General features: G+C 40.0%; 1 protein-coding gene across 1 annotated transcript; it reads right to left on the reverse strand.

Annotated features, from left to right (window-relative positions):
* Positions 1-27,896, reverse strand: SKP2 (S-phase kinase associated protein 2). Its single transcript, XM_079145768.1, has 10 exons — positions 27,701-27,896; positions 26,942-27,213; positions 18,013-18,124; positions 14,911-15,054; positions 13,330-13,464; positions 12,216-12,314; positions 10,911-11,041; positions 6,481-6,532; positions 6,223-6,330; positions 1-1,867 (listed from the first exon to the last, which is right to left on the reverse strand). The coding sequence occupies exons 1-10, from the start codon at positions 27,742-27,744 to the stop codon at positions 1,654-1,656; spliced, it is 1,311 nt and encodes a 436-aa protein (XP_079001894.1). The 5' UTR covers positions 27,745-27,896; the 3' UTR covers positions 1-1,653.
* Positions 27,897-27,917: the final 21 nt, after the last annotated feature.

The raw sequence follows: 27,917 nt of genomic DNA on the forward strand, positions 1-27,917 counted from the left end.
TTTTTATAAAAATGTGTTTTATTTTAAAACAAGTTTATAAAAGTAGAAATCACATACAAAAATACAGATTACTCCGACACGTTGGCAAAATAGCTTATGGCTGGACTTGAGTCTGGAAGTACAGGCACTGTATGTTTGAGGGCATCCGGAAGTCAGTCCAACCGGATCCTACCACCAGCCCTTGTCACTAATCTGTAAACAATAATTTCAAGTAGTATTTAGCACTTTTTAACTAATAAGAAATAGACACATAATCATCTCCTTGTGTAACACTACTTTAAAATATTCTTCCTTACGTCTGAGTAGATAAGGGCACTTTATACTACTGTTTCTAACATTTAAAATCTTTGATTAAAATAAAACCAGTTAATAGAAAAAATGATGGGTTTTGGCTTTTTTGTTGCATTTTGCACATATGGGAAAGTCACCAACTTAAAACTAGTGTTTTATGATTTTTTAAAAAGCAGAACTTGATCTTTTTGTCTCCATGAACCAGGATTAAAAAAAAAAAACAACAAACCCACTCATATTATCAAAAGGTTCAACACCTGAGTACTAACTCTTACACAGTGTGCCAGTGCAGACTGTCCTGAAACTGCACAGAACATCACTTGCTTCTAGTGTGTACTTCTGATTAAAAGGAACAAGCAATTCTTAGGATCAGTAACCCTATAAAGTGGGTAGTTTCAGACAATTATTGTTCAAGACCGTTTTTTAAAAAGGCAATTTAAAATACTTGATTCCAGAGTAATATACAAATAACCTTAGCACTAAAAGAAAACTGCAGGCAGTATCAGTTCAGAACTTCTCCAATTTTTCAAGAATACAGACTGATTAGGATAATACCACCTTCCTAAAACAAAGCAACTCATTTAAAAGCTAAACAACTCATATTAATGTAATTTGATTATAAAGTTAGAAACCATAATTATATTTTGGGAACACAGTACCTTAGTGATATTAAAGGATACTTCAAATTAACCTGGCATAGAAAATTACTTCTTGAGCCTTCAAATCCGATACAATTCCATATCTCTGGTCATATGTTTAATTTGTTTGAGGGTTTAATCGGTGGGGCTATATTTCCATTAAACTAATTTCAAATCTAAAGATAAAAATGAAATGCTTTTTCTTTTTTTAATTCCCAGTTAGCTCAGATGCTATTATTTTATGACTCTCTCTTAGCTCACCCTACACATAGCTTATGGTTCTTCCAAACCATGTCTTATTAATAAAACAGTACTGAAAAATTAAATAGACAAAAGTTATCACAAAGGTTATGAAAATCATTGGCCATACGTCATTTTTTAGCTTGATTCTAAATAAGACTTAATCCAAAGGGCACTTGGAGAAGGTGGCACAAATTTTGCTCTGTAAAAAAGTAACCTGAAATCATAGGCTCACTCTCCTAAAATTTCCAAAGGCCTACAACTTAGGCTCTTAAGGGCATAGCATTGACAGAAGCTTTTATAGTTATTTTAAAAAAAGGCAACACTTCATTGTTTTCCCTTGAAAATGGTTCCCTAATATACTTGCAGGATAAAGGTTAAGGGAAAACGAATAATAAAACAAGCCCAGTGCTCCAGATATTGGGCTTTCTGCCTAGTTTCCCCATTCCAAAGGAAGAAGAGACACCAATCAGAGGAGATAACTTCATAGACAGCTGGGCTTTTGCAGTGTCAGTCGGCACCTGATGCCCCATATCTCCTGGTTCTTTTTGTTCCCAACAGTTGGCCTGGCAATGGTGGTGAAATAGGAGCAATTAATCTGCAGATGAGGAAGGGCTTCCCGTAACAGTTGAAGGGTACCATCTGGCACAATTCCAAAAACTTGTAGTGTTTTCAGTGTGGGAATTTCTCCGAGTTCACTGAAAAGGAAGAAAGATACTTTTAGAAGAGCAATATCTGTGGAAACTGTTGACTCATTACGTGACCCAGTTTTTGCATTTTGTATCGCATTTCACAAAACGCAACCAGGAAACACAATTTGCAATAAATGATTTGAGGAAATGTAAAGGTGGAAGGTGGAACAACCTGGAAATCACACCTGTGCCTTTTGTTAAATGAAACTCCTAACAACCTTAGAACTCCTTTCTCTAGTCTTGATCTACTCAATGATCTCAAAGGGGTTACTGTGCTATGAGGCAGCAAGCTAGTGACAGTAAATGTAAATGTTTTGCTGTGGTATCAGTTGGAACCACCACAGGTCATGGTGGACCTTAAGGATGTGGACATGACCTTTATTTGAAAGAGGCTGCATCTCTCAAAAGATTTCAGCAGGGGTGATAACTTTTTAGTAATAGTTCACAGTGAACTGGTCCATTAAATGTGATGAAACTTACCAGTAACTTCCCTAAGATCATGGAGTTGAGCACAGATAGAAAAGAGGGGGAAAAAAAAAAGGAGGCAGGAGCCTCTTACTGCTGTATTACCATTTTACCTATCACAGATAGGTGGGTCAGTACTCTTCTTGGGTATTTTACATTAGGTGAAATGCAACTGTGTCAACAGGGAGATTCTGGTTCACTAAAAATGGAGCCTGTTTCCACAGAGTAGATACTTACTGGTTTTGGTAATAATTCTTAACACAGAGCTATGTGCCTGGAAATTCATCTCTGATCTGTATTTGCTCCAGGTTGGGACACACAGTACAAAGTCTCAGGAAGTAGAACATTTATTTTGGAATTTCAACAGAAGCCCATATGGATCAATGAACAGCACGGCAATGACCTTGAATTAGAAGCATCCTTTATGTTTTTGTTGTCGATAATTACTCAAATGTGCCTTTTAAGAACGGTCACATGGTCTACAATCTCTTCCTTATATTATATTCTACATCACTGTCCAAGGAGTCTTTGTAAAACTTAGCTCAGATTATGGCACTCACCTGTACCCCAAACCTTGGGTTCTTCCTGCAAATGTACAGAAACTAGCCTGTTCAATGGGCAGCAAGACCTTCTGTTCTTGCTCTTTCAGCCTTCCCACTTTTCCTCAAACTGTATTTATTCTACATTTCACAAAGGTTCTTAAGTACCACAGATGTTTAATAGATGTTAGCTTAATACAAGATGAAGGGTAATGTAGAAAAGGAAAGCACTATTCAAAAGAAATATGGTTGTTCATAAGGGCACAATTAGGTCTGAAGGTCATAACATCAAAAGAAAATCTGAGATCAAAAAGAAAATCAGATAGTTGTTGTTCTTAAAGTAAGCTAGTTTCTGGACTGTAGAAGCAGTCATGATCATGATGTTTATACTTACTACTGAAGATGATCGCAATACCATCTAACTTTGATCTTACATGAAATCTGAGCATCTGAGAACTTTGCATAACTTGAGAATTCTAGTTCTGGGATAACCAAAGCAGCCAAATTATGAATCATTCTACAGCAGATAATATTTTAAAGAAACTGTAGGTGGGAGTAAGAAAAGGAGGAGGGACAGCAGATGGCAGAGGAGGAAATGTTCTCATAACAGCATTGGAAAGAGATTTGGTGAGAAAGGAAATCACACAGTACTCAGTCACATGTGAGAGGGGAGCCACATGGGATGAGCTAAGGGGTCAAGGATCAGAAAGTTCGAATTTTTAAAGAAGAAACAAAAACACTGCCTCTTGTTATATGCGTTACCTACAACAAAAAAGCAAATCTGCAACATTTTTGACATTACGTGGAAGAAAATATAAAATAAACAGGGATAGTGAACAGAAATGAGTTTAAAAGCCATTGCTTCTAATTTAAGAAGTGTAAAATGAGGCTGGTATTGTCTTCAAGATCTCTGTTCAATTTTAGTAAAGAAAAATCTTTATGAACTCATAGTTTGCTCATTTACATAATTCTATTTTCCGTTATACAACCTAAAATGCCTCAACTACGGATTCTTCTAACAGGAATTATTCAGTTTCTCCTAATCTGAGATCAGTTTACTCTCTTCATCTTGCATTTCTTACTTGAGTGAGATAGAGGGAGTATTTATAAAAGAGTTTACATATGGGAAGTAAGACCAGTTAAGGAATAAGGAAATAGATATGAGAGAATGTGAGGAGGAAAAACCTGAAGTTTCTCAGTATTTCTCAATTGTTATTACAGTACAAACACTCAAATTTTATTTTCCAACTTCTTAGATAAGAAGTCAATAACCTTGAATTCTTTAGCACAGACGGCTGCTCTCTGGAAATTATTGTTGAGGCACCTGGAAGTTTTAATTATGAATTTCAAATATGTCAGCTGCAGAATGAAATTACCAGGCAAAACATTTTATTTTGAGAGACTTATGATAGGGTAACAAACAAATCATCTTAAGGGATTTATCATGTAAAACTATCATGATGTTTACATTATGCCTAAAGAAACATATTCTTGGCCTTAATTGTTCTCACTCTATTCTGGTGCTCCAACTTTTACCTAAACTCCTGATGCCCTTTCTCTTATTTCAAGGTAAGATTTAGACAAATAATAATAATGCAAAGAAGGTTCACACCCAGGTCTGTAACTTCAGTCCTCAACCACCAATCAGTTCACACTGCCTGCAGGGATTACTAATACAGATAGTACAATTACCCACTGGACACAAACATTAAAATATGAGGACTCACAGTCCTTCCCTCGGCTCTAGTTGAGAAAAAGTGTCTTGGTTATTACCTGCTTAGCTTCTTTATTTCTGCAGAGAAAGAACCAAAACAAGACATATAGATAAATTCTCTTGAGAAAAGAAATCAGAAAAGAATTCTCTCCTGGCAAAGAATTGGGAGCCCAGATGGCATGGGCAGGAGAGAAAGGATGACAGAGAAACCTTTTTGGGTAGACTCTAGAGGCTCCTAGGAGTTCTGGATGCTAGAAAATAGAGAGGCAGGAATTTTAATTAAAGTTCCATGTTTATGTGTTTAGACCCCAACATTTGAGAGCCATGCAGGTAAATACCGGCATCCATTTTAGGTAGTGCTTTTCCACATGAGATACCAGCTCAATCCCTGAGCCTTGACATTCATTAAAATGATTCATCACACAAGTACCAGATTTCCTAATTCTATTAGTTAACCTTGTATGGCTGAAGTATCTAATTTAGTCATTAACTAAAAACTAATGTATGAGATCCAAATCATTAATCTGAGAACTAAATAACATTTTTTTGTTTAAATTCACCACTCTCCTTAGGTAGGGAGCTGAAGCTAAGTTACTGTCATTTGGATACTGAGCTAAATGAGTACAGCAGCCTCATATGGGGCATAAATTGGCTGTAATAAAAAGAGCAACTGACGAAGTGCAAAATACTGACCTCTTGTGGTTTGCCATGAAATTGCTATACATTTACATTAGTCATTAGGAAGATTATTACAGCACTTTGGGATAAAATAAAGGAAACCTTTTTAAAAATTAAGAGATGATGATAAAATTCCCAAGACACTTGGGTATAGCACGTCCTAAAAGCAAGATGGATTCAACTCTCTTGACTCTGTAGAAATTGCTAAGAAAGTAAAATTAAACCTTGGATGAACCACTAGAGACTATTTTGTATCTTTCTAGGAGCCCTTGAATCTGGACCCAGCTCAGGCAGTAATTCATCATCACATCTGGATGTCACTTCACTCATAGCCCCTCTGTTCAGATAGCATCAGACTCTCACGAATATGCACCATCTACTTGCTTTGATTCTTCATGTTCCTTAGCCATCCAGAGGTGCATCACTAGATTATAGAACTTTTTCTGTACGTCCAGATGAAGCCTTTTGGAATTAACTAGAGTTGATCTGAATTTTTTTTTTTGGGCAGGGAGTGGGGTAGGGAGGGACACCTATTCACTCCATGGGTTCTGCCTTCCCAATAATACTCCAAGTGCTCTGGAGGTAAAGGCTTGCTTATGCTTCTTTTGCATGTCCTTCAAAGGTAGCAGCACAGCATTCTAGTATTTTTAAATACTGACAGCATAATAACAAATGTTTAGTGAATAATCTTAGTCAACTCAACTTTATCAGATATTTTAAGCAAGAACTCTGCCTTGGCATTTCTATTTTGCTGGTCTTTCCTAGCCAGTTTGTATATCCTAATGTTAATATTTAAGTTTAAATGTTTGCTATTAATAATGATGAATTTTAACACCAAGTGGAATCTGTTGGTCCCTCTCTATTATGAGCATTAAAAAATAAGTAAGTAAAAAAATTTTTAAATTTATTTTTATTGTAAACAAATGGGATACATATAAATAAAAAATATAAAAAAACATACTCACAGTAGAGTTTCAGGAATTATATCATAGCACCGACTGAGTGACAGGTGTTGGAGGTAGCTGAGCTGGAGAAATTCTGGAAAGCAGTCATGCTTTAGCATGACACTGTCACTGTAACAGAACAGAAGATATTCAAAACCACCCGGGATGGAGAACACTACTGCTCAGTTCCTTCCATTAAACATTAGCAGCCTTTCCCCGATTCAGTGAGCAATCAAGATTTTTCAACTTATGATCTAAAATAAACGAATAAAAGTATACCTTAAGTCCAGGTGGACAAGGTTGGGGCATCTTCTAACTAAGGTAGAGACATCTAGGAAAAATGAACAAATACGATGGTCACTGCCAAATGAGGAACAAGACAAGGATATTTGCTATCACAACTATCATTTAATGATTGTGCTGCAAATTCAAGACAATGGAATTTAACAATGCATTATCAGAAAGAAAGAACCAAAATGATCATCTTGGCATATAAAATTTTCTACTCAGAAAACCTAAGAGCTCATCTGAAAGACTACTGGAACTGTTAAGAGGGCTGTGTAAAATGACTGCTTAACAACAACCCATAGCTTAATTACGTATCAGCAACTGGCAGGAAAAACACAAGAAAGAAAACAAATCCCATCTGCAAGAGCAAAACATGAGTACATAGAGACAAATATAAGGGTGGTACTTCAAACCAGTGAGGGAAACCATGTCTCATTAAAAAACAATGCTGCTACCACAACTGGCAAAATATTTCTCCAACTCAGACAATATATCACAACAAATTCCACATATAATTTGGGCAATTATTTATTGAATCTTGGGATAGACAAAGTGTTTCTAAACATAGACATTTGGAAACACCTATAATCGACTACATGCATTTTTAAAAATTCTATTAGGGCTAGGGATGTGGCAGAGTGCTTGCCTGGCATGGGTAAGGCCCTGGATTTGATCTCCATGCTGGCGGCGGTGGGGGGTGGGGCGGAATCTACCATGTTAGAATAAAAAAAAATTAGAGAAGTATCAGAAAACTGGTAATAAATATTTTCAACATAAGTTAAACAGAGTAGTCTTATTGTATATATGAGAGGAATATATATGGTGTGTGTGTGTGTGTGTGTGTGTGTATATATATATATATACACACACACATATGGAAAAACACAAAACATGCACTGTTATCAAAAAAATAGAGTAACAAATACTAAATAAATATCATTTTTTGATCATCAAGTGAAAAAAATTCTGTTCTAATACCCAGAACTGATGAAATAATTGATGAAACAATCCACCAGAAATGGATATTTAATTTTATGTGCAGCCTTCCCGGAGGCTGAAAATGATTTCTTTCTTTTTTAATATTGAACTGGTATTTTAAAACTCACATTACACATCATTTGCCTTTTGGTCTAGTTGTTTCACTTAGAAAAATGCAGATGTGTACAAATGCACTCACTATGGCAATAGTTTCAAGTATCTCAACTTCAGATAGTTTATTTTATTAACTTTCATCTATTTCATGAAATATAATTCTAATCACTGGTATTAAAAAGCTTTTCAGTGATATAAACATTAGGAGACGTACTGAAAACAAAACCTTTACAATACATCATAATCTCTATTTAGTCACATGCACACACACACACAAACTCACGTCTGTACACAAACTCAAAGAAAGAGGAAAGAAAAAAGCCTAAGAAATATTGCAATAAATGCAGCTAGTGAGGGTGTTGGGATTGTACAGATCCTTTTCAGAATTTAGAAAGAAGTCACATGAGCTCAACAATAGGAATCAATGTGATTTATTCAGAACAACAGGAACACTTCTTTTCCGTTGAGGATTTTTTTTCTTCTCATAGCTATAGTTTTGGCCACATCCCCTTCCCTGAATTCTAGACTTTCATTTCCAATTGCTTCTCAACTTACCCTATACTTAGATATGTGATGGCATCCAACTTACTTCTAAAACCAGATATTCAGTATGTCCCCTAAATCTGTTGCTTCCCCAAAGTTCCCCCATCTCAGTAAGTGATAACTGCATGGATCCAGTTGCTTAGGCCCAAACTCTAGGAACCACATTTGACTATTTTTCTCACTTCCCACATCCAATCTGTCTCCAAATCTTATGTTGGTTTTTGAAATGTACCCCAAATCTGATTATTTCTTATCACCATGAATGATATCACCCTATTCTCCTGCGGTTCTCCCTGCTTCAGACTTTCCCCCCTACAGCCTGGCACTAGAGTAAGCTGTTTTTTTTTTTAAAAGGCAAGTCGGCTAGGCTTGGTGGTGCATGCCTGTAATCATAGTGATTCAGGAGGCTGAAACAGGAAGATCTCAAGCTTGAGTCCGGACCTCATCTCAGAATAGGGCTGGGACACAGCTCAGTGATAAAGCTTCCCTAGTACCACCAAAAAAAAAAAGCAAGCAAGTCAGTTCATAACATTGTTTGCAGAATATTCCACTGGTTTCCCATCTCACTTAGAAAAAAATCCAAAACTTTTTCTTTGGCTTAGAGAACCCTTGGCTGCCTGTTCTCTCCCTTGCTCCTTCTCACACATGGGTCGCCATATGAAGTCTTACATCTGCTGGTCCTTTGTTCCAGTGTCATCTCACAAATCCACATGGATATCTCCTTCATTCAACCAAGGCTCTGCTCAAGTGTCACCTCCTCAGAAAGGGCCTCTGTTTGACCAGTGCATCTAAAAGTAGTCCTCTCCCTCCACATTCTACCTGCTCCTCTGCTTTATCTTTCATAACGTTTGAGTTTTGTTCATTGTCTGGCTCCTGCATAGAATGTAAGCCGTCTTCATTTTGTTCAAGGACACATGCTTAGGTAACTCTGAAAGAGCTTCATCCCTTGTGGTGCTCCATCAACATTTGTTGACCATAAAATGAAGAAAAAGCATAATACGATTTGGGGTGACCAACTGTCTAGGCAGCCAACTAGCCATCAATAAAATTATATAATCTTTGATACCATCAGAGGAAGAACCAAACAGAGAGGGGATAAACTTAGTCTCCCTCTCCAGCCCCCCATTTAAGCCCTGTCTTCCCTTGGTGGGAAGTGTTAGTAAACAATAGTCACTGCCAAGATTCCCTTTTAACTGTTCCCTTCATTTAACCACAAATGGTAGATCTATAGAGCTAGAAGGGATCTTAAAAACTAGATAATTCCAAAATGCAGTCTGTTAAAAAAAAGAGGTAGGTCCTATTATTATATCCATTTTGTTGATGAGGAAACAGGAACAGAAAAATTAAGCAAATTGCTCATGGATCTCCAGTAAATGGCAGAATGGGTATTTGGAACCAGGCAGCCAGGTACCAATTTGGGAGGCAAAATCAAATCCATATTACCTTATATATAACAAAATAGTGTGTCCTACACTAATGACATTAATTAAAAATTTTTATTCCCAAGTGGATGATGAAATATAATGGGGGTGGGGGTAGGGAATGAGAGAAGAATGGAGGAACTTGATTATGCAGAAGGAAATACGAGTGAGAAGGGGTATGAAAAATGGTGGAATGAGACAGACATCATTACCCTATGTACATGTATGATTACATGAATGTTATGAATCTACATCATGTACGACCACAGAAACGAAATGATGTACCCCGTTTGTGTACAGTGAATCAAAATGCAGTCTGTAAAAACAAACAAACAAACAAACAAACTTTCACTTTAATTTATACTTTCTTTGTCCTTGAGCTACATATGTCTAGGAAGCTGGATTTTATTATCTATAATTCTTGCCAAAACTTGATAAAAAGCTATCTTTTCAATTTTTTCTGGAAGAACAAAAAGAAGAGTTTTAATCTATACTCAGGCAAAATTAATAGCAGTTTGCCTCATGGCAGTTTTTCAAGCCTACCCCAAGTTCATGTCAGAAAAACCCTCAATAAGGTAGTGGGAAATTCTGGTGCAGGAAAGGGTTATAACTAGGACACTGCCAACCCTTCTCCTGAGGATGAACAGGGAAGAACCAAGTGTGGTGGGATTCAATGGGGAGAATGCTCACTGGTGGGATTTAAACTCCTTGGAAGGCAACCTGGCAAGAACTAGCCAAAGTTTGAGAATAGTGCCTAGACTTAAGAGTTAACAATTTCACTTTTAAGAATCCATTTTTGGAAATGTGCCCAAAGATTTGTCTCTGTCCATTGCAAAGTTATTTATGGAAGGGAGAAACTCAAAAGATTCTAAATGTCCATTAAAAGATCAGCTGCATAAATTATTATTGTTTAATATAAATTATTCCATATTTATTTGATGGCATATCACACAGCTGCTGCTGATGTAGTATCATCATTGAAAATGGGCTCCTTGGGGAGAAAAAAGGTATACTACAAACTAGTATTCCATATACTACATTTCCACACTCAAACGAGCTAGTACCAACCTCAAGACATGGTGGATGTGTGCCACTGGAGTAACTGGGTTTTATGCAGCCCAGACTGAGATTGCAATGTGAAGCTGTTGAAAAAAATATCCTTTCCATTCGCAACCTCGTACTATAATTCAATAGCTATCTACCTTTATCTCACCCTTCTGACCAGCAGTTCCTCACCTGGAAAAGGAAATATCATAGGCACTGGACTAACTTTGAGATATGCAGAAGAGAACTTAGCGGATGTTTAATATATCAAATCTGTTTGTACTGTTAAAGCCTCAGCTGCCAAGGCCCAAACGCTCGAACCTGATTTCTGGAGATTCTTCCGGTAGCCACTAAGATTCAGCTGGGTGATGGTCTCTGACACATGTGCGACGGCCACCTGCACGTGCTTTTCAGTGAACTCATAGCACCAGGAGAGGTTCAGCTCATCCAGTCTGCACAAAAGAAAGGTAAAAAGGAAAACATGAACCTACCAAATAGAAATGTATTTTTACAGCCTCAAACTGTAAATAAAGAAAACACAAAACCAGAGATTTCTTACAGTTTTATGCATAAAACTTGCACCGTTCTAAGCCTCTACCTTTGCTCATCTGAAACTGCCTTCTCCCCTCTGACACTTCCCCGCAGCGTCACCTCTGAAGTTGCCAGGGGATCTGAGCAAAGATCCTAGTGAGTGCTGCCCCCTTCTGGAAATAAAGGGGAGTGCTCTCCTCTCCTGAAGACTCAACCCTCATTCCAGGACTGTAAGTGGAAACACTAGCCATCCAGGTGGCGGGTGAACAACCACAGACTACGCAATCACTCAAAATATTTTACGAAACTGACAGATGGTACTGAGGTTTGCAAAATGTCACTTCATCTAATTGTGCCTTTGTTAACTGAGTCAAAGAGGTTTTCAAAGACAATTATCTATTAAACCTCACCCTCCACTTCCCAAAACCACTGAGTAAAGTAGTACTACACATCTACGTCTTATCTTATTGATGACATTCTTATCCAAAGGCAATCAACTTTCAGCAGATCACTAATAAGACACAGGTACAAATGCTATATACAGAGATCAAGGAATAGCTAAAAAATAAATAATACGCACACACAATCATATATACATAGTATTGTGTATTCTGTAAACCATGTCTCCCCTCACTTAGAAGTATCTGTAACTCTGTACCTTTAATCACTGACGTTATAAAAGATGTTAATGGAATCACCCTCATCTATTATGGTTTATACTTAAAAGGTGCCATTTTTGAGCAAAACCTGCAAGTTAGGTCTATAGATATTATAGGGGAAAAACTTGACTGTATAGTCAAGTGTGGACAGATTTCTTACATCTACACTATGATAAATACACCACATTTTCCTTACTTTCATAGTAACAAATAGAAAAAAGAAATCACTATACAAGTATCTCTCCCATACAATAGAATTAATTTGATTCCAGAATTTAGCCTGGAAAGTTTTGCAAAGCAAAGGATACAGAGTTATCCAAGTCAAAAACATGGAGAGATAAGAATAGCTCAGAAAGTTCATCCCACTCTATTCAGATGGGAAGGATAACTATATTTGATGCAAGAGGTCTATAATCAAGGTTCAAATCTCTCCTACCTGGAACAGCTGCTTAGCAAAGTCTTCAGGGCGGATTCAGAAAATCCAGAACAGCCACAAAGGTTGAGTCGTACTAAATTTGAGTTCTGCGCAAGATTACTAGAAAGAGAGAAAATTTCCAAAGGAATACTGATGAGGCATTCTTGTTCAACCAATAGGAACTTGGAGGAAAGGAAGTTAGTGTAATTAAGTGCACAGGCCTTTGAATCAGAAGTGAGTTTAAAATTCACATTTCATTATCTCTGGGACACTAAGCAGAGTTCTTTGCCTCAGTTTATTCATCTGTGAAATAACACTAACAGTATCTTCTTTGTGGTGATATTAAGTGATGTAATATAATAAAGGACTATAATATTATGTACGTACTAAATTAAAAAACAAAGTAACAGGATGAAATACATCCATTTGACCCGTAAATGAAATTAGTTTGTAAGCAAATTTCCACCTGTAAAACCACAAGGTTCTTTCACTATTACATCTCTTACATTTGTCCTCTCCTGTACTATATTCCTAAATACCTTGTTTAGGGCATTCTAGTGATGAAGAGTCATTATTCTGAACTCATGTTGTAATGACAGGTTCAAATCTTGATTCAGTCACCCACTAACAGCATGACCTGGGACAGGTTATTCAGTCTCTCAGTGCTCAATTTCCACATTTATAAGAAGGAAACAATAAGAACATATTTCATGGGGTCCTCTCAGAGTGCAATAAGCATACATTTAAAGAACTTAGTACACAGCACCAGCAGCTTTACCTCAGCTGCTTCCTTGGTACTACCACTTGGAGATCTATGTGAATGTTTTCAATATCCAGCTCATGAGTCATTTCCTCTGAGAAGGCTGCCCTCCCGAAATTTAATTTGGCTTCTCTGGCTGCCTCATATTCACCAATGAATATAACAAACATGTTGCACTGTCATTATCTGTCTCACCCATGAATGAGGCATGCATCATGTACTAAGTTCTGGAAAGTTCTACAGCAGCTGGAGCACTGCATGAGATATTTTGTGTTTCCTTCTGGACATGGATGAAAGGGTACCCTAGTCATATACAGGGAACAAATTTAACAAACATAACAAATGCCTTTATCACAGTCTTTGGTTGCCACTCACTTAACAATGGGATCAGAAAGCTGCAGGCCTTCCAGGCTCAGATTCTGCAACTTGGAGCACTGAGACAGAATGCCATGGAGGGTGGAGACGTTAATAACCGAGTTCGACAGATCCAAGTGCTGGACACGAAAAGGGCTGGATAAAGAAGACAAAAAAGAGACTCGGAGAGGTGGCTTTCACAAGGACATTAGGGTCAAATCCAGCCCCTTCTTCTCCCCAAATGAGCAGTCGATCACAAGTAAGACCCTAAATACACATTTCATGTACTGAATATAGTTCTGGTCATAAAACAAATTGCTACTTGTTATTGCCCATTCTCATTTTTTTTTTTTTAAATTCAAAGGGATCTATGCCAAGTACAGACACTGCTGCCAATACAGTCCCAGTTAGAACATTAATGGGCATTAACAAGAATGAGCTGGGTGTGCACGACAAGGAGATCAAGCCCAAGATGATCCCAGTTTCTAGCGAGGGTGAGTGGGTGGGTGGCAGGGGTTATGCACTGAAACAGGGAAGACAGAAGAGGGACAAGTTTCAAAGGGAGGCCAAGTTTAATTTTAGATATGCTAACACCGAGGTACTTGGAAGAAATTCAGGTTTGGAAGTTTTAAGTTAACTAGAAATAGGGAGTTTAAAAGAGGGTTGAGTTATAGATAAGGATGTGAGAGTCCAGAGTGTCAACATGTCTGAGAACAGTATGTAGATTAAGAAGAAAAGCAGCCAGGAATGAATCCTGGAGTGAATAACAACAACAAAAAATCGCACATTTCAAGGAGACTAAGAACAGCCATGAGAGAGGAAAAAGGAAGCCAGGAGATGGATTCAATGATGGAAAGAAAGGAAAAATACTAGAATGGGGAGACACGTATGACCCTTAGCTCCTTTTCCTCTTCAGTATCTAGTTATTCTACTCAAGAGTGAGATAGCACCAACCCTTAATAGCACATCAGGAGCAATGCCACAAAAATGTCTTTTTCAAAATAATCTACCAAACAAACAAACAAAAAAACCACACACACAATAAGAAGCCAAAAAACAAAGACGGCATTTTTTTTTTTCCAGAGTCTAATTCTGCCCAAATCTGCCCACAATAGGACTGAAAGTACATGCTACCAATCTGAAAACAACACTCCTACTTTTTTATCAGAAATGGGCAGTGGGGGAAGAATGGCACAGCACTGCACCTGCTGGCGAGGGAGCTGCCCCATGGCCTTCACAACCTGTGTCTGCTGAGGACCCAACACAAGCAGCTAAGTGAACGCCTGCTGTATGTGTGGTGGCGGGTACTGTGGAGCAACCCCTGGGCCTCATAAATGCTAGGCGAGTGCTCTCCCACTGAGGTACATCCCCGGCCTCTATGTGAACATCTTTGACCCCAGGGAGAGTCCAATATAACACTGAATGAAAAAGGAAGTGACATCACTGAAACCGGAGCCGTGTTTCAACCCAAAGGCCACGGGGCGTAATATGTAACAATGTCCCACACTGCAAAGAGGATCTGTCACAGGCTGTAAGGCTGTGTTCTGCTCTGTTTTCACCTCAATTTAGAAAGAGCCCTTTGGGGGGAGTTTACTTTTTTACCTGAAGTGTTCAACCAATGGTTGGTCCACAAATGATCGGGGGCAGCGGAAGGCCACCACACCTCGAGACAGCAGACGAACAATTACATCTGGGTGCAGATTTTTACCTGTGAGGTCCAAGGTTTGCCAGAGAGATTCGTCAAACCTAGAAAACAGGAGGTGCTTGACTTAGTAAGTAGTCACAGGTAATGCTGGAGGTCCTCAGAGATATTACTGATCAGGAAGGAACAGCTGCTAAATCCCTTTGAAGGAAGTTTTGTTTTAAAGTCGACTATGTGATTAGCTATGATATATTAAACACACTGCTAAATATTTCTTGATCATAATATGAATAAATTTCTACCTTTCACTTTCTATATATTTCCAACTTAGGTGGTTCAATACTAAAATTAGCATTTCTAATGACCTGGAATGAAAGAATAAAATTCTAGTTTTCAATTCAATATGACAACTTTAAAAATGATTATTCAAATCACTTAGTTGATTATTACCAGATAAGCAGTTTCTTAAATGATACCACTTGCCATTTTTGTTAAGCACGAACAGACCTGGCATGGTGAGGCATGCCTGCAATCCCAGTACTCAGGAGGCTGAGACAGGAGGATTACAAATTCAAGGTCGGCCTTGGTAATTTAGGGAGACTCTCTCTTAAAATGAAAAATAAAGAGGGCTGAAGACATAGCTTAGTTCAGTGGTAGAGTGCCCCTGGGTTTAATCCCCATAACTGCTAACAATAATAAAAAACCATGAACACCACACTTTCCGAAAGTAACATTAAAATATAACTTAAGGAAGAAAGTTATTCTACTCTATTTTTCCATTTTACCACTATTTTATTATGAGATACAGCTATCATACAGATCGCCTAAGAAACAGCAGTCACAGTTCAGCTCTGCTTTGTATCTCTTACACTGCAATCAATCACATGCATACATATGTGTATGTATGTATGTGTGTGTACTAATGTGGAAGGAACAGGGAAAATATTACAGTGTTTCTAAAAAAAACAGAGGTTTCAAAAGTGTATCCACAGATGAGTTCAATCAAATGAAATAAAACGTGAAATACAAGCACATAAGGGGATATTCTAAATTCTTAGGTGTACCAGAATTTTCTTTTTTAAATAGTACTTGAAATAAGTGGTCTATTAGCCACGGTTTTGAAATACTTTTGTTATACAGAACTTATCAGTGTGTGATTTGACCCCTATTATTAAAAAAAGGCAGACTATAGATAAGATATCCATAAGAGACTGGAATGCTTTGCATCTTTCTCTTGCCTAGACTAAAATCTCCTTCCAAGAAAATGACACTAGATCACCCTCTGGTTATCTCAGATCTCATGCCTGACGTTTCTCCTTGCACGGAGGCAAAAACAGCTTACTAAGCATTTTGTAACAACCTGGGGAAAATTTTGGAACATTCAACCTTGTTCCCGAGTAACATCCATCTTAAGCATAGATGAATTCAAGAGCTCTCTGAATCCTAAGCCAAATGTAACTAGTTATGGTTAAAGCTGGGGGGTCAGCCAGACCTTAGATTCCTGCTTCCCCACTTCCCTCTCAACCTACTATTCCTAAAACTGAAAAAACATGAATATTGCCACTTAAGACTATATGGAGGATTAAATTGATAACACAGCCCCAAGCACACAGTAAGTGCTGAATAAATGTCATTTATTTGCTTTTCTGACAATTGAGATGCAGAGCAATGGACTTTAGGAGTGGGAGACAGAGTTCGAAGGATACAAAGCAACAGATGTGTAGGCTGAGTAAGTCTCAAGATCTAATACACTGGGGCTGGGATTGTGGCTCAGCGGTAGAGCGCTTGCCTCACATGTGTGAGTCACTGGGTTCGACTTCAGCACCACATAAAATAAATAAATAAAATAAAGGTATTGTGTCCACTTACAACTAAAAAATCTTTAAAAAAATCTAATATACTACATGAGGACTGTTAGTAATGTTGTAGTGTATCTGGGATTTTTGCTAAGACAGTGTATTTTGTTTTTGCCACAAAAAAGAAAAAAGGAACAGAAATGATGGGTTTATGTATTTGCTCAAGCATAGTGACTACTTCACTATATGTATACCAAAGCATCATGCTGCATACCTTAAATATGTACAACACTATTTTTTTTTTAAAAAAAGGTTGAGATTCTGCATGAAGTTGACAAACGCACTGTGGTGCGAAAGGAAAACCAAAGTGGGGTTCCTGGGTGGCGATAAGTAAAGCTCAGCACTGTTTGTGGGAGCACGACAGGTGTGCAAATCCTTTTGCCTTCTAGGTATACAGCCCACTCCTGCCAATGCCTATGCTGTCTTGCTTTCAGCACACCGTGGAAGGCCTCCTGCTGTCTCACAAAGGGAGTTCTGGCTATGTGGAGAAAGAAGCCAGAGAGATGGTCTTCAAACACAGAAGCAGAGAAAGGGAAGGGTGGAACTGGTAAAAAACATGCATGATGACTGGGTTCCACTCCCAGAGCAGCAAAAACAACAACGACAGCAAAAAAACCCATCTTTTTTTTTTTTTTGCTTCAGGTCTGTTACTGCCTTCCCAGGCCACCGTCTCCACCTGAAAAGTGTTGCCAAAAGACACTGAGGATGGTGCTCAACAGGCCCTGCCCCAGCAGTACAGATTATCCTCGTATCACACTACACCACAGGAGGAACCATTACTCCAGCTTTTACACAGGACCCCGAGGCTGAGGCTCAGAAGCGTCAAGCACCTTGCTCAGTGGTGCACAGTGTAAGTGGCAGAGGCTAGGGATCAATGCTCATGCCTGGCCCCTGGAGTGAGGCACACCATCTTCATGGTCTTCCAGAACTCTCTCTGCTCTTAGCCCACTTCCTGGCCCAGACATCACACCTGGTAGAGAGGTGCCAAACTGAGTACTGGGCAAAGAAGTTGTCAGAAATGGGGATAGTTTACACTTCCAGGAGATTCCTCTCTTCCACTAATAGCAAAGATGCTACCAATAAAAGTCAGAAGACAGTTTACTTGGGGTTTCGAGATTTTTTTGGCTTTTAGTTTCACCAGACTAAAGTGAATCCATAACCTTCCCTTCCTCCCTCATTTGTGCCAAAGGGGTGCAAAATACTTACGCAAGGCAGTACCACCTCTTACAAACACCAGAGACTTTCAGCAGCTCGGGGAGACAGAGACAAGAGAAGATCCCCAAGAGCAGCTCATCCGGGAGGGAGTCCCATGAAACACCTGTGAGACGGAAAAAAAAAAAATAAAAAGTTTTCTCATCACCATTCTTCCCTGCCAAGTGAACTGGGCCTTGCTAAGCATACGAAGGCTTCACCATGGTTAGCTTAAAAAAGCGCAGGTTGATGCTAACTTAATTCCTCAGCCTCACCTTTGCTTTTCTGTCCAATCCAAGCACCTCACTTTCTCAGCAGTAAAAGAGGGAACCAAGACTGCCCTGTCCCTTTTCCCTTCAGTGTGAGTTGGCCAGTCATGGGCAGGGACATTAATGGTGGTACAGAATGAGACCCTAGCCCATCAAGGTACCATGATGTTCTGGGTCACTAAGACAAGCCTCCTTGCTCCCCGAGCAGCTAGTCATTCAAAATCAAATTGCTATGAAAGGTCCAGCTGCTGTGCTTTGAAGGCCTCCCAAGACATCCCAAGGACAGGTCATATCTACCATGATTTATGTATTTACTTCCTCATCTCTCTAGATCCTCCCAGTCCGCAAGGTTTTACAAACAACTCCCCTCCCTCGCTCTTTAACATTCTTTGTATTTCCAGAAACAAACACAAAGTCTGATCTGTTCATCCATTCATGTATTTACTGAACACGTACTTCATGCTGAGGTCTAGGGATACAAAGATACATACAGCATCGTCCTAATCTTCATTCATCCAGAGTTTGAGAGGGACAGTAAGAAATTTCAATGAAGTACTGTGACAGGCTACAACAGGGCCCAGGGTGTCCCACAGTATATGTGAGTGGAGCAGGGGCCAGGAAGCCTTTCTGGAGATGGTGGCAGGATGTAGGTACAGGCTCAGCCAATGCCCGCCCCTCAGTAGGCAACAAAATGAAAGGACTGTCTAGGCCACGAAAGCTAAGGGTAGTGGGATACAGGCAGATCACCCATGCTGACCTGCACCCTCACCCTGGGGAGGCAGCTGGAGGTTACACTCAGGGTCCTCAGTGTGACCTTTCTACCACAATGTTGCCCAGAGTCCAGTGGGCAGAGGACAGAGTTCCTGCCCACTCCCCAAATCCAAAACAAGCTCAAAGACATTTCTCTGAAAGTTTTTCTTCCATTAGTTCTTAATCCTCTGAACTCTGCTTCCTTCAGCATATGTAGGTCATAGTTTAGTATTTGATCTGGCAAAAAAATTAGAGTTACTTTGAATCTAACATGTTGTAGTCTTCCTATGATCTACAAAGATCATCCAGGTGAGTAGCCTCCCTGACGAGTTTGAGAACTACTGGGCTGAGGAAGAAGTCCAACTTTGATTGGAATCCCAGCTATGTTGCCCTGACTACTGTGAATTTAGGCAAGTTACTTAATGTATCTGGGCCTCCATGTTCCATCTACAGGAACGAGAATAAACAGATTTATCTTGCAAAACTGTGAAGATTAAATGACATGTGAGCAATGATAAAATAATGCAGCAGCGAGACAGTCATATGTCCTCACCTCCATTCCTCTCCTCCCCTCATTAAATCTGCATATTTTACTTTTATGACAACCTCTTCTTTTCAATACATGCTTTGAATTTTTACTGATGGGCAAAAATCCAAGATCTGAACAGAGTTGACAGTGTGATTCACCAAAATCCCATATCTGTCTCCTAAGTTTGAGATTCCCAGAAACAGATCCTGAGAACATGACTTCCGGTTGTTTGTTGAGGAAGCAAAGCAAGGAAGCAAAGGAAAAAATGGAGAAGAGAGGGAAGCTCATTCAAGGTATGTCAATAAGTAGGTTATTGTTATGGGCAGATGGGATTCAGATCTTCTGGGGACTCTGTGAGACCATCTGGAATTGCCCCATAGCTGTCCTGCCTGAGGGCACGGGTGCTGGTGTATGAGTTCACCAAGTGCTGTTGGTCACTATGCTGTTAACTCCCTAGCATTCCTGTCCAGAGAAAGCCCTTAAGCACAGAGTCACATTTATGTGCAGAAGAAAGCCTCTAGCATTACAGGAATGGCAAACTTCATGGGGCTACAGACAGGGCAACAGCAGTGTGCACTGAAGTCGGGGGAAAGGAAGTTAGGAAAGCTTGTTGAGAAATACAAGACAGCTGAGACACATAAAACAAATAAACAAGTTAGGTGCTTTTTATTTTATTGGAAAGATGTTAGAAATCAGAAAAAAACAGGAGAGCAATAGGAAGCAAGTAATTAAAGTGCGAGGAGGAAAATGGGCCAGCGATGAAGGTAGAGCCAGCGGCACACCTGGCAATGAAGCCATTCAAGCAGAACAGTCTGGAGACAGGAGGGCTTTGTGCTGCAACTTCTGTCTTCAACTGCCTGGCTCTTCCTCCTCCTCCTTCCTCCTCCTCCTCCAGACTTCAGCTCAAACAGCACTTGCTCAGAGAAGCATTCCCAGGTCACCAACAAAGCCCTATGCCCAGGCTTCCACATTCAGCACCTAATACAATGCCTGACTCATAAATGGCATTTGATAAACATTTGTGAAACGCAAATATACCTTTTATTCCCCTTTCACCCAAGTGGTGAATGTACTAATTTTCTTAATGCGACTTGTTAACACTCATTAACCGATGAACTTATTTCCAGTGCCTACAACCCAACACTGAATATTAGAAACTGCCAAACTGGTATTTCACAAAGGAATGACGACATCCCAGAGAAGAATGCTGGCTTTAATTTAAATATAAGCAAGACTAAATTAGCCTGTTAGGACCAGTTTCCTCATTTGCAAAATGATAAGGTTGGCCTGTGACTCTACTTTCAAAGACGAGACAGTGCTGGGAGCTAGTTAGAAACCATAGCTCCTGCCCAGCAGCCTCATTAGGAAATGAACTAATAAATAAATACATAACCTAACAATTTACACCGCCACTTACTGGAAGCCCTAAAAAGTCTCAGGCACTTACTGAGGAACAGTGATGCTAATCTTTGCAGCAATCTGTGTATTGTCATCCACATTTTACCACGGGGGAAATTTATCTTAGTGGGGTTAAATAACCTCTCTAAGGTAACATCAACTCTTAGGGGGCAGAGGCAAGAGATAAACTTGGGTTTCCAAACTATCACGTCCCACTGTGAAGGTGCAGTTACAAGAAGTGTAAGACTGACAATTTGCCAGCTAGCAAGGCACTACAGGTGGGGGTATAGTGCCTGCAAAGGGATAGCATGCCACCCTTGGCTTACTGAGGGGATGAGGTTGACGACAATACCGCAGAGCATGGCTGTCCTCTGTCAGTACTCCATGTCTTTGAAAGAGAGGGGGAGGGCCGCAAGAGATAAAGCTATGACAAAAGGAACACAGTCAGGTCACCCAACCAGTACACGGTCGATTGGGAATTCAAACTCAGGTCTGACTTTGAAACGTGCACCCTTTCTAGCCATCTCATGCTCTTAAGAGTTTACGTTCTCCTGTTGTGAACGGTACTTGATTATTCTACACGTTTAGCAAAGGTGAGAATTAAATATGATTTGCTATGGAAAAAGAAATCAGTCAGGGATATCAAGTGATCAGTGGAGGGAATGGGAGCAAAATAAAGATGCTGAGAGGTTCCAAAGGGTTCACCACCAAATGGAAGGAGCAATGGCTCAGAACATACACAGTCTCAGCTAAAAGTCAAGAGCCCAGGGCTCCACTCAGCAGACCACAAAGCCTAATTCTAGGGCCCCCGTGTGGGGGTGCAACAGCCTGGAACTGGCTGCAGTCCGAGTAGACAGACAGAAGTTTGTCTTCAATAGCTGTTCTAGTGGCTGGCATCCAGGCTGTGATACGCTTAATCTAATTTTACTTCCCATATTTAATTCTCAAAACATCAGCCATCTGTTTCCTGGATTCTTGACTATATTGCTGCTTGATCTGTTTGATGAGAGAGGAAGGGAAAATCGAGAGGTCTTTTCTCCACGCACTTCTGTTTAACCCTCTATGGCTACACACCGATTCAGAGAGCTTGCAGAGCTCCCTCACCCACCATTTTCTACTTTCTCCTCAGGAGCAGACCTAGCTTCCCATACCTCTGTAACCCTTCACCCTCCACGTCTCCTCAGGAAGGAGGAGCTTACAGGAGACTTTTCTATGCATTCGATCTTTGCAGTATGGGTAACACCTCTTACTTGAACTATTTATTTCTCAGAAAATCTCCTATGCTCAGATTCAAATAGAAAATCAAAAGTAATCTTAACCATATCCCAAATTTCAACTTTTAAAATTGCTTCTCTCTTGAAGGCATCAATAATCAAATTATACTTGCAGAAGCAGGCATGGAGGTCCTGGTGCTCACATCTACTGTGTTTTTTAAAGGGGTGGGGTCACCTCATGATTGCTTTTGCTGCCTTGTTTTAAGTAGTGACACCCACACTTTCATTCTGGGGAACTACACATAGATTTGGCCACCTTGATTAAGCTCTCCTTCCTCATCCCACACACAATAATGAGAAAACGAGACTGTGCTAGCTTTATATAGATTGTGTTGGGTCTAGGTGGACCCAACAGCAAAACTAAAAACTAAACAGGGGCCCCCAATGCACTCCTTGGTCCACAATTCTTTATTTCTATGAAAGACTTGCTCAACCCTGGGGGATACAAGGAGTTACAAAGAAACAATAGAAACTGGGATTTGGGGACTTCAGTACAGAACAGAAGCTCTGAGAGCTGGATCTTTTGTTTATGTTCACATCTTTATTCCCAATTCCTACAAGGATGCTGAATAAATATTTGCTGAATGAATGGAAAGTAGAAAACAAAGTAAGATGATTTGAGGGTTCCACAAAAGTCTCATATGTGATTGAGATTTGGGAATTGTTGACTGAGACTCATTGATAGGTCAAGAAATCAACTTAGTCAGTTTAACTAGTATTTTCTTTTTTTAAAGAATGGTATAGAACACAATAGAAAATATCCTGGTAAGGAGAAATATAGTTTTGTGAAATTCTCATTTTAAGTAAACACTCAGCATTGCAATATACTTCTTGGTTAAAAACAAAAAGTTGGGGATGACCATTTGCCCTGGGGTATTAAAACACAAATTCTCAGGCTCAAGGACTTCTTGGTTCAGAATCTCAGGAATTTTGCACTTTGAAACAGTTCCCTTGGGGATTCTGATATACTCTGAACTTTAGAGTCTCCAATCTAAGAACCTTTGGAGGGTCTGGAATTTTGAGCAGTCTAACAGCCACGGAAGAGCTGAGCAACAAATTAGTTCAACCATGTTTTCATGGTCATCATCTGTTTAAAAGGCAGGAACAGCCACTTAATAACCATAAATAAAATGTGTCTGTCATCTTTTCACTAATTACCGTCCTCACTGCTGGGCTATTTCTCCATAACTCCTTTCATACACTGGCCCCAAGGGTCATTCAGACCTGTTCTGGCACAAGTTGGCCACATAACTTTAATCTTCCAAAATAAACAGAGGAAGAGGATTTAGTTGCCAGATGTGAGGCTGGAATGGGGCCTGTAAAGAGACAATACTTAGCAAAGAACCAACAAAAACTTAAACTATGGATCAGTCACCAGATCTCTATGTACAGCAGGTGTGGCCTGTCCTACCCTAATCCTGGCAGAGCTATTAGCCACCTGTCCTGACAACTGCAGACAAAACTCCCTGGAATGACAATCCAGCTACATGGAGGCCTAAGCTTCCGGAGCCCATGAGGAATCCTCTAAACCAGCTGTCCCTTACTCTGTATCACTGGGCCCACTCCCTGCAAACGCACCCACCCACTGTAACTGACCAATCAACATGTGTATAAATCTATGTACTGCTTCCCCTGTTTCTCTCAGGTGATAACAAACATAAAGGTCACTGTTTTTCTTTTTCACTCCAGACATACATTTTTTTAATCAATTTTAAAATCTAGACTCCCTGATAGGACAATTTTCAGTTCTCTTTCCTTGGAACTTCCATTTTTACTGAGCGGAAAGAGGACTGTCCACATCCACCCAATGGGAATCAAGTTACTTTTGGGTAAGGGGCTCCCTCCCTCTGATCCTCTAGAACACTCACTGTTTGAGCTACTCATCTGCTGCTGGTCTTAGCCACAGTCACATACTGCTATGTGTAAGTTGCTTTTATTTATTGTCCTTTCTCCTCCTTTGATTTGAATTTCCTTGAAGACAGCAACCATCCTTTATACTTCTTTCTGGTTCCAGTGCCTCGGTTAAAAAATGTCTTTTTAGGGGCTGGGGTTATAGCTCAGTGGTAGAGCGCTTGCCTAGCACATGTGATACTGGGGTTCAATCCTCACCACCCCATAAAAATAAAAAAGTAAAGGTATTATGTACATCTACAACAAATTTTTTTTAAAAGTATCTTTTTATTTATATTTGTATATGTGAATGTGGAAGGACATATGGCATTCACACTGTATGTCAAAAGTTATCAGTACCAGACAAGTTGATCAAAATATGTTCATTAGCAGAAAGTATCTTTTACCATGTTTGGTTAGTTAAGCACCAAATTGCTTGTGCTACATTCCAGACACTAAAAATAGCATTTGACATTAAATTTTAAAGATAAAAAAGTCTACACTACTAGGGTTAGACAATCAGTATTATGGACAAAAACCAAAAATAGTCTCTCAAATGGGTGTCAGAAATTTCAGTGACTAATATTAACTGGGTTTACTTATAGAATATTATGTGCCAGCAGCATACTAAAAGCTTTATGCATAACCCAATCTTCACAGCAACCTATGAAGTGGGAATTATTATTCTATTTCACAGGTCAAGAAACCATGGCTCAGAGAGTTCCAATAACTTTCCAAGGTAGGTAAACAGCAGAATAAGGATTCAAAATCAGGTTTGCCTGATCTCACCACAACCCTCCACCACCTCTCCCAATTACTCAAATTCTTGGTGTGGAATTCCATGCTATAACTTGGACAAGGCTCTCTTTTCTAAAGAAAGGGCTGAGGAATCAACTGTTTTTAAAGCAAGCAAGGAATCAACCCATCAACTCTTCTGCAAAGAAAGCTACATAGGAGAATTTAGGGATATACTTATGTACCTTGGCTCTGAGACATTTCATTTTATTTCTTTAATCTGTCTTCTCCATCATTACTAACCCAATTTCAGTTTAGACCCTAGTCACCTCTTCTACAATTTCAACAGCCTCTTAATTCTATGTCTCTAATGTCAGAATATATCCAGAATCTGACCACTGCTGATCATCCCTGACATATCTTGTAAGTCTCCAAGCTTTTATCCTCCATCCCCTGCAGTTTAGTCTGCGCACATCAGTGTTTTTTTCAAAAGGTTCAATAGGGTTGCATCACAGCTCTGCTCAACACCACCTCTAGCCTCTCATCTCCCTCTGTGCTTCCCTTTCCTGCTCTTGGTATATGGCTTCATTCTTGTTCCTTGGGCAAACATGTCATCCATTTCTCCAGGATCTTGCAAGGGTTGTTCCTTTTGCCTGGGGCTCTTTCCTCCAAGACATTTGCGTGGCATAGTCCCTCACCTTCTTTATGCCTTTGCTTAAAGGCCACTGTCTAACTGAGGCTTTCCCTCGCTATCCTGTTTAAAACTGTAATCTACCTTCCACCCCGGGACTTCCGCTTCCTCTTGGCTTGCTCTACATCTGTTTTTAGACATCCCACTTATCACCTTCTAATACACTACATATAATATTATATTTATTATGTTTATTGTGTTCCCTCACTACAATGAATGTTCCATGAAGGTAGGAATGTTTGCTCACTGCTGTACCCTCAGCACTTAGAATAATGCTAAGCACAAAATAGGTGCTTAGCAAATATTTGTTGAATTAATGTTTTAAATGACTTATTAGCAAGCAAAACTGATAACTCCCAGGTCAATGATCTATTTTTACCCCATGGCTTTTAGTACTCCAGGGTTCAGGGTTCTGTCTACCCTGAGGCATTCATTCACTAGCTTAAAAAAGCAGGAAATGGGGAGCTATTAAAAAGAGAATAAGCTGGGCACAGGGGTGCAAGTCTGTAAGCTGTGTAAGCAGCTGGGGAGACAGAGGCAGGAAGATCACAAGTTCAAAGCCCAGCCTCAGCAACTTAGTGAGATCCTGTTTCAAAATAAAAAATAGGCTGGGGGTGGTGGTACATGCAGGAGGATCTTGAGTTCAAAGCCAGCCTCAGCAAAAGTGAGGCACTAAGCAACTCAGGGAGACCCTGTCTCTAAATAAAGTACAAAAAAAGGGCTGGGGATGTGGCTCAGTGGTCAAGTGCCCCTGAGTTCAATCCCTGGCACCCCCGCCCCCCCAAATAAAATAAAACAATGATGAGAACCTCAGAAATATTTATAGACAAGAGGGAAAGATGCAATGATTCATTAGACACTGGGAATGGTGAAAATCAGGCTTAAGTTTTCTGTGTTGGGTGACTGAAAGTATAATGCCACAGTAATGGAGACGGAACATCCCAGGAGAAGCCCATTTGGGTGTGGACCTGGAGAGACAAGTCTCCTCTTCGCCACTTTAACATTCTGATTAACATTCTTTTTAGCAATCCATTGACAAATAGTTAATGTGAATAAGGCAGAAAGCTCACTGAGGTAAAAAGCAGCAATTACAAACAAAGGAATCCCATTTATCAGTGGTACTGAGCTGGACTTTGGGCAGGCAGATTCCCTTCTAAGGAAAAAAGGCAGCAATGTCTTCATGGGTTAAAAGTTTCCAGTAGATTGTGCATTAGAAGAGAGAGAATTACAAAGATTCCAGTAGATTTCAATGAGCACTGGTCTCAGTTTATTGGAAAATACTTTTAACTAGGTAATTTTAAAAGAAAAATTTAAAAGAACCCCTCCCTCCCCGCCCCTGCGAAGTTTTACCAACTAAACAATCCAATCTACCCCTTACTTAACTGACAGTTTTACCCTCATATCTTACCAGGGAAGTTCTCTCGATTGAGTTTAGGCCTGCGGATGATCACAAAGTCTTTGTCACTCCCTTTGCTTTTCAGCCGTTTCCGTGGGGGGCTCTGAGGGTGGCCCAGGTTAGAAAGCAGTTCCTGGGGGATGTTTTCACTGTCCACCTCCTCCTTCTCTAAGGCGGAGACCCCCATGCCTGACAGCAGTTCAGAAGTCTTGCTGGAATCCCATCCCCACGTGAAGCTGGTGGTAACGTTGCTACTCTGGTCCGGAATCTCCTGGAGGTGCTTCCTGCAGAAGGGCACAATACCCCATGCCTTTTGAAAGCACAACCCTAAATAAGTCCAAGGTAGGAATGCAAGAAGTAGCAAATTATGGATTGTAGAAAACTTTAATAGCAGCTAACAAAATTACATTTTTTTACGTGCCTTCAGCGAGTTCCCAAGAAAGAAAGAGAAAACGGGGTGGGGGGACCAAAAGGATTTTTGATTTACGATCACGCACAAGGCCTCAGGAATTTCTTCCCGTGGAGGGAACAAGGAAAGAGGGAGGGCAGAGTAAATGAAACTGGTAGGAGGAAAACCCATTTAGGAACGCCAAATAAAACTGTATGCTGATCCTCTCTCTAAAACATTCATCCATATTCCCAAAAAAGGTGCTCTAAGTAACAATTCACAATACAGCATTAGTAACAATCTTAGCAAGAGTAGCAACATGCGCGGCCTGAAAGAATTAAAACGGTCCATTCATGCTCTGCCCCTTTCTGCAATCGACTTACCTGTGCATGGCGTCCACAGGTTCGGGAGTTTTAAATACCTGCATTAATTGCACAACTGCCCGCCTCCCGGATTCCCGCTTTGGCGCGCGACGGCTCACAGCATGCAGTTCCAGCCCCCAGCAGCCAGACCCGCGAACTCTAGCAACGTTCCATCCCTGCCGCGCGCGCAGGGCTCTTCTGCCCGCTTTCCTCCGCGGCCTCCGCGGCCCCGCAGCCT

This window comes from Sciurus vulgaris (genome assembly GCF_902686455.1).
Source record: "Sciurus vulgaris genome assembly, chromosome: 6".
Classification (NCBI taxonomy): domain Eukaryota; kingdom Metazoa; phylum Chordata; class Mammalia; order Rodentia; family Sciuridae; genus Sciurus; species Sciurus vulgaris.

Coding starts and splice junctions, on each gene's coding strand:
- SKP2 (XM_079145768.1), bottom strand. CDS start 27,744: ATGCAGGTATTTAAAACTCCCGAACCTGTGGACGCCATGCACAG. Junction 15,055..18,012: donor AAGAGGTGGTACTGCCTTGC/GTAAGTATTTTG, acceptor CCTGTTTTCTAG/GTTTGACGAATCTCTCTGGC. Junction 6,331..6,480: donor CTTGTCCACCTGGACTTAAG/GTATACTTTTAT, acceptor GTTCTGTTACAG/TGACAGTGTCATGCTAAAGC.